This window comes from Pseudophryne corroboree, chromosome 10 (genome assembly GCF_028390025.1).
Source record: "Pseudophryne corroboree isolate aPseCor3 chromosome 10, aPseCor3.hap2, whole genome shotgun sequence".
Taxonomy (NCBI): Eukaryota; Metazoa; Chordata; class Amphibia; order Anura; family Myobatrachidae; genus Pseudophryne; species Pseudophryne corroboree.
The window spans coordinates 324725310-324738907 of record NC_086453.1 but is presented as its reverse complement, the minus strand read 5'-3'; the positions used below and the strand labels follow the sequence as shown (position 1 = coordinate 324738907).

The window sequence follows — 13598 nt, the reverse complement described above, 5'->3', positions numbered from 1 at the left end:
ACAGACTTCTAAAATGTAAATGTATAGCGACTCGTTAGAATATATTTTTTTTTTTTTACAGAATGGTATTTGTGTATAGGGACAGTGTATTCTGAGTCGTGTACAAAAGTACCGTCTATTAGCGGTCACCCATCTGTGAGTTTATGCAAATTCCGCTACAGACTTCCCTTTTGTACATCCATACAGCTGCACGTGAGAGGAATGACATCCACTTTCAGTATTATGCATGCTGTAATACCGATTGGTGCAACCTTATACGTCACCATAGGTCGCACCATCGAAACGTGCAGCAGCCATATGGCCCTATGGCACGTGCAGTTTCTCCGTCTGACCACAGTCGCTTGTATTGACAGGCCGATAATACTACCATAACATGCACACTGAAAGATAAATTTTTTGCCTGCTCTGCACTACTAGCCACCACCCAGTCACCGATCACGGAACCCCCTTCACTTTTACACCACAGTTCAGCCCTGTTTTTTTTTTTATTGGCGAAAACAAATACAGTAAGTCTGGTAACTTAAATAGACGAAAACAGAATTATTTTTCAACCATAAAGAACAGTGTAATGGTTGGATAGGAAAAAAAATAATCATCGCTAAAAAAACAAACAAACATTTTTTGGGACTAATTGGACACTCCCTAAGATTCATAATATGACATTTAAAACATGGAAAATAAACCCACACATTCCATGGTTTTCATAAATCAATGCGGTTTACTGTCAAAGTGGAGGAACATCAAAGTAGAATTGTGAATATAATAAAATAATATTTATTTACACCTTCCGGTGAAACTAAGGGCGGTATCCTATTAGCAGCAGTACTTTACCACTGCTAACTGGATCGCCAGGGGCTATCCTATTAGCCCCAATGCCAGCAACCTTTTCCTCCGATGCCGGCACTTATCGGGGATTATGCTTCGGGTGCCTCACGCAGCCAAGGCATAATCCATGATAAGCAGCCACCTGAGCAGTGATAACACATGGAGTCAAGTGACTTATCCCCGATCTCATGTGTTTTTGTGCAATCACGGGTCCAATTTTGGCTGATCAAAATGGCCTCTAATTGGATACCGCGATAATGACCATCAATCTTTGATCGCGATATCTGGACATTTTAGTCAGTCGAAATCGCATCGCGGCTAATAGGATACTGCCTTAAACATTTTATTTATTTTCTTAAATAAATTGCATTTAAATATGCCACAAACGTGCCAGTGGCAAATTGCATGTAATTAACTTTTACATTATCTTCTAAAATATTGAAAGAGGATGTACATTTTATAAAGATGGAATAAAATATTTTCTATTTTTCTATCCCCCCCCGTTTTTATTGCAATAATACTGTTTCCACTTTTAAGAATATTGCTCAGTGGACAGTACTACTTTCAGAGAAAATCAGTCTTACAAGTCACAGAGACATGGTCCCCTGCCATTATATAGACAAAGCTGGACACACCGAATTGTGACATTTTTCATCTGTCACATATATCGTCATCTTCCCCACGGGCCACAATGGCAACTAGTCTTTGGGTTCTCGTCTGGCGCTACTTCAGCTGGTATTTTGACTACATATGGCTTGTAGCCTCTGTTCTACAATGCTTTGTACTGTAAAGGCCCTCATCCACTAGTGCGATATGACCAATTTTCATCGGATTCCGAGATTTTTGTTTGATGAATCGGATGGAAAGTGTCACATTGCATGTCATTTTCCTCCGACTCCGACCCGAGGTGCGTTCCGGTGCTCCCTGGATCGGAGTCGCAGATCGGCATGGCTGCCATGAATATTTATCGCAATCGAAGGAGAAGGTGCACATCGGAATGCATTTGTACACAATCGGATGCGATTCATCAGATGTAAAAAAAACCCACTGAGTTGCAAATCGGAATCGCAGGACTCCCGGGAAGCTGCCGGGAAGGTCGGAGGAAAATTGGATCTGATTTTCAGTTCAGATATGTCTCACTAGTGGATGGGGGCCTTAAGTCTTGTATTTTCTTTTTTTATTTGCATTTTTTCTAGTTACGTACTTTATAAGGTGCTGAATTATGCCATATAAAAATGGAAACTAATAAGTATTATTATGCCCAAAACTTGAGCTTTAACTTTCGGTTGAGTTACCCTTAAACCCCTATTGGCTTTTTTTGCTCTGAACATGGTACTATACTGTCAAATTTCTATGCAAAGTACTTACATGCAGATTGCTCCAGTTTGACGGTTGTAACACACGCCATTGCCATAACAGTAATCAGTGTTCTGTGCGCAAGGTCCAATGCACTCACAATATTGATTGTTACAGGTCACGTTGTAATCGAAAAAGTTCAGCGCACATGTTATGTATTGTTTCAGCTGAGATACATCTAAAATAATCAAAAGATTGTTTAGCTAATATTCCGCTAAAATTTCATCAGTCTCAATGTAAATCTGAAAGGTGATAGAATAGATCTAGTTCTAATTTGGTGGTACAGGTAGACAGGTACATCACTTCAGTGCGCTGGAACCTATTGGAGTAGTGTTGTTGACAGATGGCTGCCTGGTTATAAACTCAGTGGTTGTCTCCAGGTAGGTTTCCGGACATGATTTTTTTTTAACAATCATGCTGGTTGTTATTGGGCCTATTTACCTATATATCGCCAGCAGCATTACTATATGTGGCCATCCTAATGTAGGACTTACATTTCATTCTCATAAGCAGAAATTGCTATATTTAAATCCCCATCTAGAATAGTATGAGGGCTGTATATAGGAGTGTGCGAGAGGCAGGGCCATAGAGAGTCACACAGGGCCTCGGTACTGGCATAGGTGTGTGGCCTAAAAGGGGACATGTCCGCACTTCCTAATAATAATTGATCCAAAAAACATTAATTGCTGGGCCGCGTGGGTGCCATTGAAATCCAGGGGACGGGTGTGTGTGGGATTGTGGTGGTGTGGGGGGGGGGGGGGGGGGGGGAAGGGGTGTGCAAGGGAGGGCAACCGCTTTATACCTTTCTTGCTACAGGAAGTGGGTCCCCCCTCCTCAGCCGCAACCATCTTCCCAGTGATATTTGTGAAGATGGTGCATGTCAGCTAGAGAGTAAAGTCTCAATGTGCACCACTATTTTCCCAAATATCATTAGGAAGATGGCACCCTATGTGTTACTGCATGACATCACAGGTTTAGCAGGCGGGGCCTGCACAGGGTGCACTACCTCTCTGTTACGGCACTGGTGAGTATGTTAAGTATTTTAAGATTAAAGGCTTACTTGATATAGGAGAAGAGTCAGAAGATACACTTAGGTCTTTCATTGTTGAGTTCAGCTGAGTGTCATTGAGGTTGTAAAACGAATTCCTTAGGTCATTTGTCAAGTTATTGTTTATATAGTCAATGGCCGTCTGGTTGTTGGGGTAGCTGTAGATTCCTGATGTATTTACAATGGTGCTTCCTTCACTGTGGAAAAACGCAACAATGCAAGTGGTAAGAATATCATCTAGTTAATAATAATAAAAAAAAAAATAATATATACAAATAATATTTATTTAGAAATAAAAACAGATTTACAAGAAAAGCAATCTGGAAATGGGCAGAAAGAGGTCAAATGTAAGTATATACCGTTATCATCACAGGGTCACCCCCTTTAGTAGCTACTGTACATCTTCCAAGTTTTTCTCCTGACATATTATATCGTCTACTGGAATTGTTGTCTTACATGTCCTTATGTGCGGGAACATCAGAACTGTGTATTACACACGTCCTTTTATTACATTCATTGAAGTGCACTTGGAAATGTTCCTTCCAAGGTAATGTTCCCTAAATTATGCTATAAATTACAATATCCAGATTTTTTTTAAGTTTAAAAGAACTCAAGTACAAGGTCCAAGATATATATGAATATATTAACACACTCAGCGCTCATTTTGTCTTGTGCAATACAACATTCACCTGTAAGATGCAAATATCGTCCCTTCAAAATAATCGGATGACTCGTAACGACCACTGTCATCTCTAGGGGGGGTGTGGATGGCACCCGGGTGTCAACCTGCCAGGCAGTGACACCAAAATGCCGGCTCATCCTTCGTTACAGGGGGCCGGGTGCTCCCAGCTCCTGTCATTGAGGAGGAGCTAACAGGACAGGCATATCTCCAGGGGTAGTACAGCATCTCCGGGAATACTGGGCATGCACCAGGAGTGATGAAAACCGGGTGTTCCAGCACTCCCAGAAAACAGGATTGACACGCCCCCATTTTCTGCAATGGTACCTGTCGCCTCCCCGTCACCGCACCCACATGCCAGAAGCTTGTCAATCATATAGCAGCAATTGGAGGCACTGCAAGTAACATCACAGTCATGGATCTATGTACAGTATGCGCAGAACCAATAACATTAGGTTTACATACATCTCTGAGCTATACCCTCTATTCCCCTCTATTTCCCTTAGCCCACATTCTCCAATAATAAATTACTGTTCAGTCTCTCTCCCCACCTCAGCTGGTAGATTCGCCTATTTTACTGCCTTGGTTAGTTGTATGCGGCATATTCAGTTGTGGTTGTTGATGCGATTGTTGCTGCAATCTTTTGCCATCCGGCATTGCGACTACTGTATATGCTAATATGGGCAGAAGCTAACCTAGCATAGGGACGCCCACCGCTGTCTCATCATTTCCATCCAACGACATACAACTGCTGATACATCGTTACCAACGTCACAGATTCTGAGTGCCTCTGAAGACGCGCAGGCTGAGCTGCTCTCCTCGGACAGAGGGCTCTCCAGTAGCAAGTGAGATTGCAACTGCTAATCTATGACACACCTGTATTTATCCAAACACTCCCCATTGCCACCCCAAATGCTGTCTACCTGTCATTCACTCTGCAACTAATTCCTCAGTGCAACCACCAACGCAATTCAATCAGTGCGCATGCACAATGCGGCTCAAATGCACGCGCAGTAGGAAACCATCGACCGATTTGCGTACTTCAGCCACTTTGTGACCGCATCTGAATGAGGGCCATTGCTTTCTTTGTTACTCCATGAAGTTGACAACTATTTTGTTTGTGGAGACAATAATTATGACAATGGCCCCCATTTATCAAGTCTTGGGGAGTGATAAATAGCACAGTGATAAAGTCCCAGCCAATCAGCTCCTAGCTGCCATGTTACAGGCTGGGTTTGAAAAATGGCAGTTAGGAGCTGGTTGGTTGGTACTTTATCACCGTGATATTTATCACTCTCCAAGGCATGATAAATCTGGGCCAATGGGACTTATAATTACATTAGATATTTGCGATTTTGCTGCAGTGTGAGGCATAAGTCTGCTATCCTAGGTGTCACTTTTTAAGTCACATGGTCGCAGTTTGTACCCTTTGAGCATGTATTTGGAACCCTTTGTGCCAGAGTTGGGCTTCCGGGAACACACAGCCGCATATCTAACAACATCTAGAGGCTGGGCCGGATTATGGGCCACATGGGCCTAGAGCTGAACATTTTCAAGGACCTATATTGAGAATGGAAGAAGCTGTGTGGGTGTGGCCAGAGTCATGTGGGCGTGTACACCCTATATACACTGTGAGCCCTAATGTCTCCCTAAATACATAAACATCAAAACACTGCATACTTTTGTGGCAAAACGCCAAAAACTATTTTAATACTTATGATTTATGATTGATTGTTTGGCCGGCCGTGCAGCTGCTGCCAGGGTGATGGGCCTATTGTTATATGGAGGCCTGGAGCTGGAGCTGCATCTACCCCATTGTTAATCTAACCTTGTCTAGGGGGGATTTTTTGCTAACACTCCCCTTTACCTCCCCTAAATGGTCGCTTCCTGTCAATCACTCTGCAGTGAAACCCTCACTGCAAGCGGCATAGTGAAGGTCCCTTGGCACACGCGCAGTCTGTTGATATTCACTCACTAGCGTGGATAACAGCATTGTGTACCGACATGTACTAGTCCCTTTATCTGTTGTCAATCTCGATTTGCTGAAAAGCGTTAAACGTACATTTAGAAAACACACATTTTTTTCTCTTTTGCCATGAAAATTTTAAGTGAAGAAACCAATCATAAAAAATGCTTGGAAAAGTCATGTCCTGGCCACTGCAGTCTGCACAAATGCACATTACCTGAATCCATTTAGTATCATCCTGATGAAGTATTGTGGTGCGGAGTCTTTGAACACTTCAAAAAAAGTCTAAATTAAAACAAGGTAATGACAAATGTTAACTCTGAAAGTAGGAAATTAAACTTATTTTATTTTATAAAACTTTACGGACCTCATACTTGCCTACCTGACCCTCTCCATGAGGGAGAAAATGCTCTGTTCCTGGACTTTCCTGGTAATGTATGATTGCCATCACCTGTGGTGAGCTAGTTAATTGATAAGAAAGGCGTTTCACCACAGGTAATGGCAATCATACATTACCAGGAAAGTCCAGGAACAGAGCATTTTCTCCCTCATGGAGAGGGTCAGGTAAGCAAGTAAGACTTTATGGCCATATCCAGTGGCAGAACTACAGCCACTGCTGGGGGCCCTGAACAGGCCTCATAAGGTGCCAAATTACCTGGTTAATTTCAGCTGATAGACTCAAGAACTCTGGTGAAGATTTATTTTGTAGTTGTGGAGTATACATTTTGTTTAATGTTACTATGACATTAATAACCTTATTGGGAATGTTGTTTGTGTCTGAAATGAAAAGAAAGAACATTTGAAAACAAATATAACACAGTGAAAAAATATGTTTCAGCCAACATGTAATAAAATATACTGGGGTCTATTCATGAAGCAGTGAAAAGAGTGGAGAAGCGAGCCAGTGGAGAAGTTGCCCGTGGCAGCCAATCAGCATTGAAGTATCATTTATAATTTGCATGCTATACAATTATACAGAGCAGCTGATTGGTTGCCATGGGTCATGGTTCTCCACTGGCTCAAATCTCCACACTTTTCACTGCTTCATGAATAGACCCCACTGGAAACATGCTGGTTTAGGCCGCCTTAATACTGCTTGTCAAATTAAACGAACGACCACTTAAGAGTAGTTAGGATAACCTGGGCCATAGCCAAAAGCATGAGTTGCCTATTGGATGAATGATCTGCGGAAGTAATGCACTAATGATGCCTACTTTGCATAAATATTAAATTGAATCCAATATTAAGGTATAGTCCAGCCGTGGCCAACGCGCCAACACTTTCTTTATTCAAATGTGGCTCCCAACACTCAAAGTCACCTGACCACAACAGATCCTGGAAACTGGTGCACTCCAGCCAGACACACAGCAGCACTACGGCGACTGAAAACTGAGGGAGCCAGATACTGGGCTGTAGTGACATATAAGGGTGGGCTGGAGTGACACAAGGGGGAGCTAGCAGGAGTGACACAGAAGGATCCTGGCAGGAGAGACATAATGGGGGAGCTGACTGGAGTGATAAAGGAGGGTACTGGCTGGAGTGGCACATGGGGAAGCTGGCTGGAGTGACACAAGGGGGAGCTGACTGGAGTGATAAAGGAGGGTACTGGCTGGAGTGGCACATGGGGAAGCTGGCTGGAGTGACACAAGGGGGAGCTGACTGGAGTGATAAAGGAGGGTACTGGCTGGAGTGGCACATGGGGAAGCTGGCTGGAGTGACACAAGGGGGAGCTGACTGGAGTGATAAAGGAGGGTACTGGCTGGAGTGACACAAGGGGGAGCTGACTGGAGTGATAAAGGAGGGTACTGGCTGGAGTGGCACATGGGGAAGCTGGCTGGAGTGACACAGGAGGGTACTAGCAGGAGTGACATTCACATATGGGCTGGCTGGAGTGACACAGGACGGTGCTGACTGGAGTGACCCATAGAGGAGTTGAAGTGTATTATGTGAATATGGCTGTTTCAATATATGTTATGTGGATCTGGATTATGTAATTATTTTATGTGGAAGTGTGTTTTTCAATGTATTTTATGTTGGCACTGGCTTTAAAATGTATTTTATGTGGATCTGGCATTTTCATTGTATTTTATACCAGCGGTATGGCCTAGCAGGCACAAGGCCACACCCCATCTTTGGACATGCGCCTTCGGCCTGATGTCGGCTCTTTGACGTTCCTAACAAGATTTTTTGTCTCTGACTGGTTGGCCACCCCTGGTATAGTCAGACACTTTTATGAGCTAATTTAGTGTATTTGTTGTCTACATAAACTGGCTGCATCTGTTGTGTATAAGGATGGGGCAAGATTAATCAGAGAAAATAAGTCCTTTTTGCTTCAGAGTAAGAATTATAATGCATCAAGTTTCAATAAATTACCTTTTGAATATATATTTTAATATCTACACATTTATGTTAACCACTTAGCTGATGATTTCCCCCCCTAAAATCCGCTAAGAAATTATTGGGGGGGGGGGGGGGTGTTTATGAGTGAATTAGGTGAAAAACATGACATTAACTTTATCCAAAATGATTTAAGTAAAAAAAATAAAATAAATGTTTAAGTTAAAAAACATAATAGTTTAAAAAACCAACACGACATCGGAACATCGGTCGGCACCATAGGAACATTGTGATAACTTTCCATTTGACAGCCGCCAGGTACACAGGAGGGTCTTGGATGGGGGGGGGGGGGTGTAGTATGGTTTGCCGGCAGTCGGGTTCCCGGCGCCCAGCATACCAGCGCCGGGATCCCGACCGCCGACATGCTGAAAGCGGGGTGAGCGCAAATGAGCCCCTTGCGGGCTCACTGCACTCGCCATACTGCGGGCACGGTGGAACACTACGCACACCACGCTACGCGCACCACTCGTGGACCCCCAAGAGGAAGAATAGGTGTTGGTATGCCGGGTGTCAGGATTCCGGCACTGGTATACTGAGCGCCGGGATCCCAACATCTGGCATACTGAATACCACCCCTCTTGGGTTGATTTACACTCCCCCAGTGGCTGCTATTGTCTGCAGCCACTGGGTAGGGGGTCCTGCCGTGCTGACCAATCAGCAATGTTCGGCAGCGTGGCAAACACTGGGGGGAGGGTGCGGCAAGGCAGCAGCAGAAGGAAGTTTCTCTTCCCTGCAGCTGCTAACACTATCTGACTGGGCGCATCCTGTGCGGCCAGGTCAGATAAAACACTTGCTGGTCTGGTTGCATCTGATGCCACCATGCCAGGCAAGTGGTTAAACTGTATTGCCTTAATAATACCTCAAATCTCAACACACAGACACCTGCTCTGCTGCCATAGTATGGATGGACCTATGAAAAATACATGGGGACGAATGTAATGACACCCAAGATCAATGGAGGTATGAGATGCCAAACGGATGTTTTTTTTAAAGGGGCAATCACTTCCAAAGCATGGTTATGCCTTGTAAGTGATTGCCCCTTTAAAAAAAAGTCAGAGATCGTCCGGCATCTCGCACCCCCGGTGGTCTCGGGCGTCATTACATCTGGCCCATATATTTTCACAGGAGAGTACAAACCCTATTATGGGTCCCACACTCGGGGTTAGACTGGCCCACCGATTTACAGGCGAAATCCCCAGTGGGCCCTTCTGCCTGACTATAGAAGATCCGTTCCGTAGCTCTTGAGTGAAATTTGCATGTAATAAAACAATCACATTTACGTTCCTTGTCAGAGCATTTCCTGTGTATAGAGTAAATTATTGCTTATCTTAAAGAGGTTGTTAATAGGTTATCTAACCCTTTTATATTCCCTAAAAGGTTTATTGAAAGGTCACAGAAGAGACTAAACACAATCCATTAGAACATATGAGCAACAGGAAACTGCTGCAAACCAGATTCAAATATTCAACAGAGTGACCAATTTTACATTAAGGGGGTTTGAGCAGGAAAGACAGGAGGGAGCAAGTCGAGAAGAGAAACAATACAAAACAATAGTAGAGAAAAAAGATTGGAGGTAAGAGAGAGAGAACTCAAACAGATGAAATCATATCCGACTATCGGGATGTTTCAGCATTATGCAGTGTGAGCCAGGGATGTCAAACTTTATTGAAAGATAAACCCTTCATTAAATAACTATACAGACATAGGGGTATATTTACTAAGATTCGTAATTTCCGAAAATAGGTCAAAGTTCAATCACGAATGACATCGACAGTGTAAAACTGCAACTTTTTGAATTGATTACGATGGATTTACTAAGCTGTCGTATTCGTATTTTTCTTTGCTTCCGATGTCGATGTCATTCGTTTTTTTTTTACCTATTTTTACGGCAGTGATTAGCAAAACACTGCCGTTTTTTTTTACAATCAATCTCGGCCGGATCTGTGTGATCCGTGCTGGGGTTCTTATTTTTTTTTTTTTTAATTAAACAATGTAAAATCCCCAAAAAAAATGCGTGGGGTCCCCCCTCCTAAGCATAACCAGCCTCGGGCTCTTTGAGCCGATCCTGGTTGCAGAAATATGGGGAAAAAATTGACAGGGGTTCCCCCATATTTAAGCAACCAGCATCGGGCTCTGCGCCTGGTCCTGGTTCCAAAAATACGGGGGACAAAAAGAGTAGGGGTCCCCCGTATTTTTAAAACCAGCACCGGGCTCCACTAGCTGGACAGATAATGCCACAGCCGGGGGTCACTTTTATACAGCGCCCTGCGGCCGTGGCATCAAAAATCCAACTAGTCACCCCTGGCCGGGGTACCCTGGGGGAGTGGGGACCCCTTCAATCAAGGGGTCCCCCCCCCAGCCACCCAAGGGCCAGGGGTGAAGCCCGAGGCTGTCCCCCCCCATCCAATGGGCTGCGGATGGGGAGGCTGATAGCCATTTGTGATAATGAAAAGATATTGTTTTTAGTAGCAGTACTACAAGTCCCAGCAAGCCTCCCCCCGCATGCTGGTACTTGGAGAACCACAAGTACCAGCATGCGGCGGAAAAACGGGCCCGCTGGTACCTGTAGTACTACCACTAAAAAAATACCCAAAAAAACACAAGACACACACACCGTGAAAGTATAATTTTATTACATACATACACACATACATACATACTTACCTTATGTTCTCACGCAGGTCGGTCCTCTTCTCCAGTAGAATCCAAGGGCTACCTGTTGAAGAAATTCTACTCACCAGATCCATGGGTCCAGGCTCCTCGGCAAATCCAGGGTTAATCCACGTACTTGAATAAATTATAAAAAACGGTGTCCCGACCACGAACTGAAAGGGGACCCATGTTTGCACATGGGTCACCTTCCCACGAATGCCAGAAACCCACTTTGACTTCTGTCTAAGTGGGTTTCTTCAGCCAATCAGGGAGTGCCACGTTGTAGCACTCTCCTGATCAGCTGTGTGCTGCTGTCCTCACTGACAGGCAGCACGCGGCAGTGTTACAATGTAGCGCCTATGCGCTACATTGTAACCAATGATGGGAACTTTCTGCCCTGCGGTTGACCTAAAGTGACGTCACCGCTGAGCAGAAAGTTCCCAGCATTGGTTACAATGGAGCGCATAGGCGCTACATTGTAACACTGCCGTGTGCCGCCTGTCAGTGAGGACAGCAGCACACAGCTGATCAGGAGAGTGCTACAACGTGGCACTCCCTGATTGGCTGAAGAAACCCACTTAGACAGAAGTCAAAGTGGGTTTCTGGCATTCGTGGGAAGGTGACCCATGTGCAAACATGGGTCCCCTTTCAGTTCGTGGTCGGGACACCGTTTTTTTTTTTTTTTCAAGTACGTGGATTACCCCTGGATTTCCCGAGGAGCCTGGACCCCTGGATCTCGTGAGTATAATTTCTTCAACAGGTACCCCTTGGATTCTACTGGAGAAGAGGACCGACCTGCGTGGGAACTTAAGGTAAGTATGTATGTATGTGTGTATGTGTATGTAATAAAATTATACATTCACGGTGTGTGTGTCTTGTGTTTTTTTGGGTATTTTTTTAGTGGTAGTACTACAGGTACCAGCGGGCCCGTTTTTCCGCCGCATGCTGGTACTTGTGGTTCTCCAAGTACCAGCATGCGGGGGAGGCTTGCTGGGACTTGTAGTACTGCTACTAAAAACAATATCTTTTATTTTACAACAAAGGCTATCAGCCCTCCCATCCGCAGCCCATTGGATGGGGGGGGACAGCCTCGGGCTTCACCCCTGGCCCTTGGGTGGCTGGGGGGGGGGGGACCCCTTGATTGAAGGGGTCCCCACTCCCCCAGGGTACCCCGGCCAGGGGTGACTAGTTGGATTTTTGATGCCACGGCCGCAGGGCGCTGTATAAAAGTGACCCCCGGCTGTGGCATTATCTGTCCAGCTAGTGGAGCCCGGTGCTGGTTTTAAAAATACGGGGGACCCCTACTCTTTTTGTCCCCCGTATTTTTGGGACCAGGACCAGGCGCAGAGCCCGATGCTGGTTGCTTAAATATGGGGGAACCCCTGTCATTTTTTTTCCCATATTTCTGCAACCAGGATCGGCTCAAAGAGCCCGAGGCTGGTTATGCTTAGGAGGGGGGACCCCACGCAATTTTTTTAGCAAAAATAAGCACTTTCACACCCCTTCCCACTGATATACATGCACGGATCTCATGGATCCCTGCATGCATCTCAAATCACGGAAAAAAAAAGCAGGTCTGTTTTTTTTTAGGACTTTTTTACGAGTTGTAATTTTTCACGGCAGTGTTTTGTGTTTTTTTGCTTTGCACTTCTTAGTAAATGACCGAGATTCATACTTAAACAGCCGCGTTTTGACCGATGGTGTATTCATTCGTAATTTTTTACCTGAACTAGCAAAAAATTACGAATGCCCTCATCACTGCCGTGATTAGTGTTTAGTAAATGACCGAGATTAACCGAGATGACACTTTGATGAAAAAACGGCATCTCGGTCAAAATCGGGAGCTTAGTAAATATACCCCATATACTGTATACGGGCTAGAATCCTCCATTCTGTAGTCCTAGTAGACTAGATGTGGAGGACGGAGGAGAATACAAGGCCTGGAACTTGGAAATGCATGGCCAGTGGCTCCTCTGTGTGTGACTTCAACACATCGCATTCCCAGTGGCCCTATCCTGCAGAAAACAAAAATAGGAGAAGCCGGAGGTGCAAATAGGAAAAGCTGGAGGTGCAAATAGGAAAAGTTGGAGGTGCAAATAGTATAAGCTTGAGGTGCAAATAGTATATGATTGAGGTGCAAATAAAAGAAGCTGGGAGGTCTGTCACATTGCTGGTGCCGCCAATGGGAAGGTCAGGGCTGTAACTATTGTGGTGCCAATGGTGCTTGGTACATAGCGCATATAGGGGGTTATTCAGAGTTGCTAGCAAACCAAAAAAGTTAGCAATTGGACAAAACCATGTTGCACTGCAGGTGGGGCAGATATAACATGTGCAGAGAGAGTTAGATTTGGGAGGGGGTGTATTGTTTCTGTGCAGGGTAAATACTGGCTGCTTTATTTTTACACTGCAATTTAGATTTCAGTTTGAACACACCCCACCCACATCTAACTCTCTGCACGTTACATCTGTCGGTAATAATGGAGTGCGGATAGTGATTAGGGGCTGAGGAAGGTGATAAGGAGCTGAAGATGGTGATGAGGAGCTGAAGATGGTTATGAGGGGCTGAGGATTGTAATGAGGAGCTGAGGATGGTGATTACAGTAGGTAATGAAAAGCTGAGGACAGTGATGAGGGGCAGAGGACAGTAATAATTAGCTGAAGACAGTGGGAGGGGC

At 44.6% G+C, this 13598-nt stretch overlaps 1 protein-coding gene across 1 annotated transcript in view; it reads right to left on the bottom strand.

The window, feature by feature from the left end:
* The window catches only part of LOC134965332 (mucin-3B-like), a 65506-nt gene that overhangs the window by 21603 nt on the left and 30305 nt on the right, over positions 1–13598 (bottom strand). Inside the window, exons 6-8 of the mRNA XM_063941804.1 lie at positions 6530–6651; positions 3242–3296; positions 2194–2359 (exon numbers count right to left, since the gene is read on the bottom strand). Of these exons, the coding sequence (XP_063797874.1) occupies positions 2194–2359; positions 3242–3296; positions 6530–6651 (343 nt within the window). The remainder of the gene's footprint in view (positions 1–2193; positions 2360–3241; positions 3297–6529; positions 6652–13598) is intronic.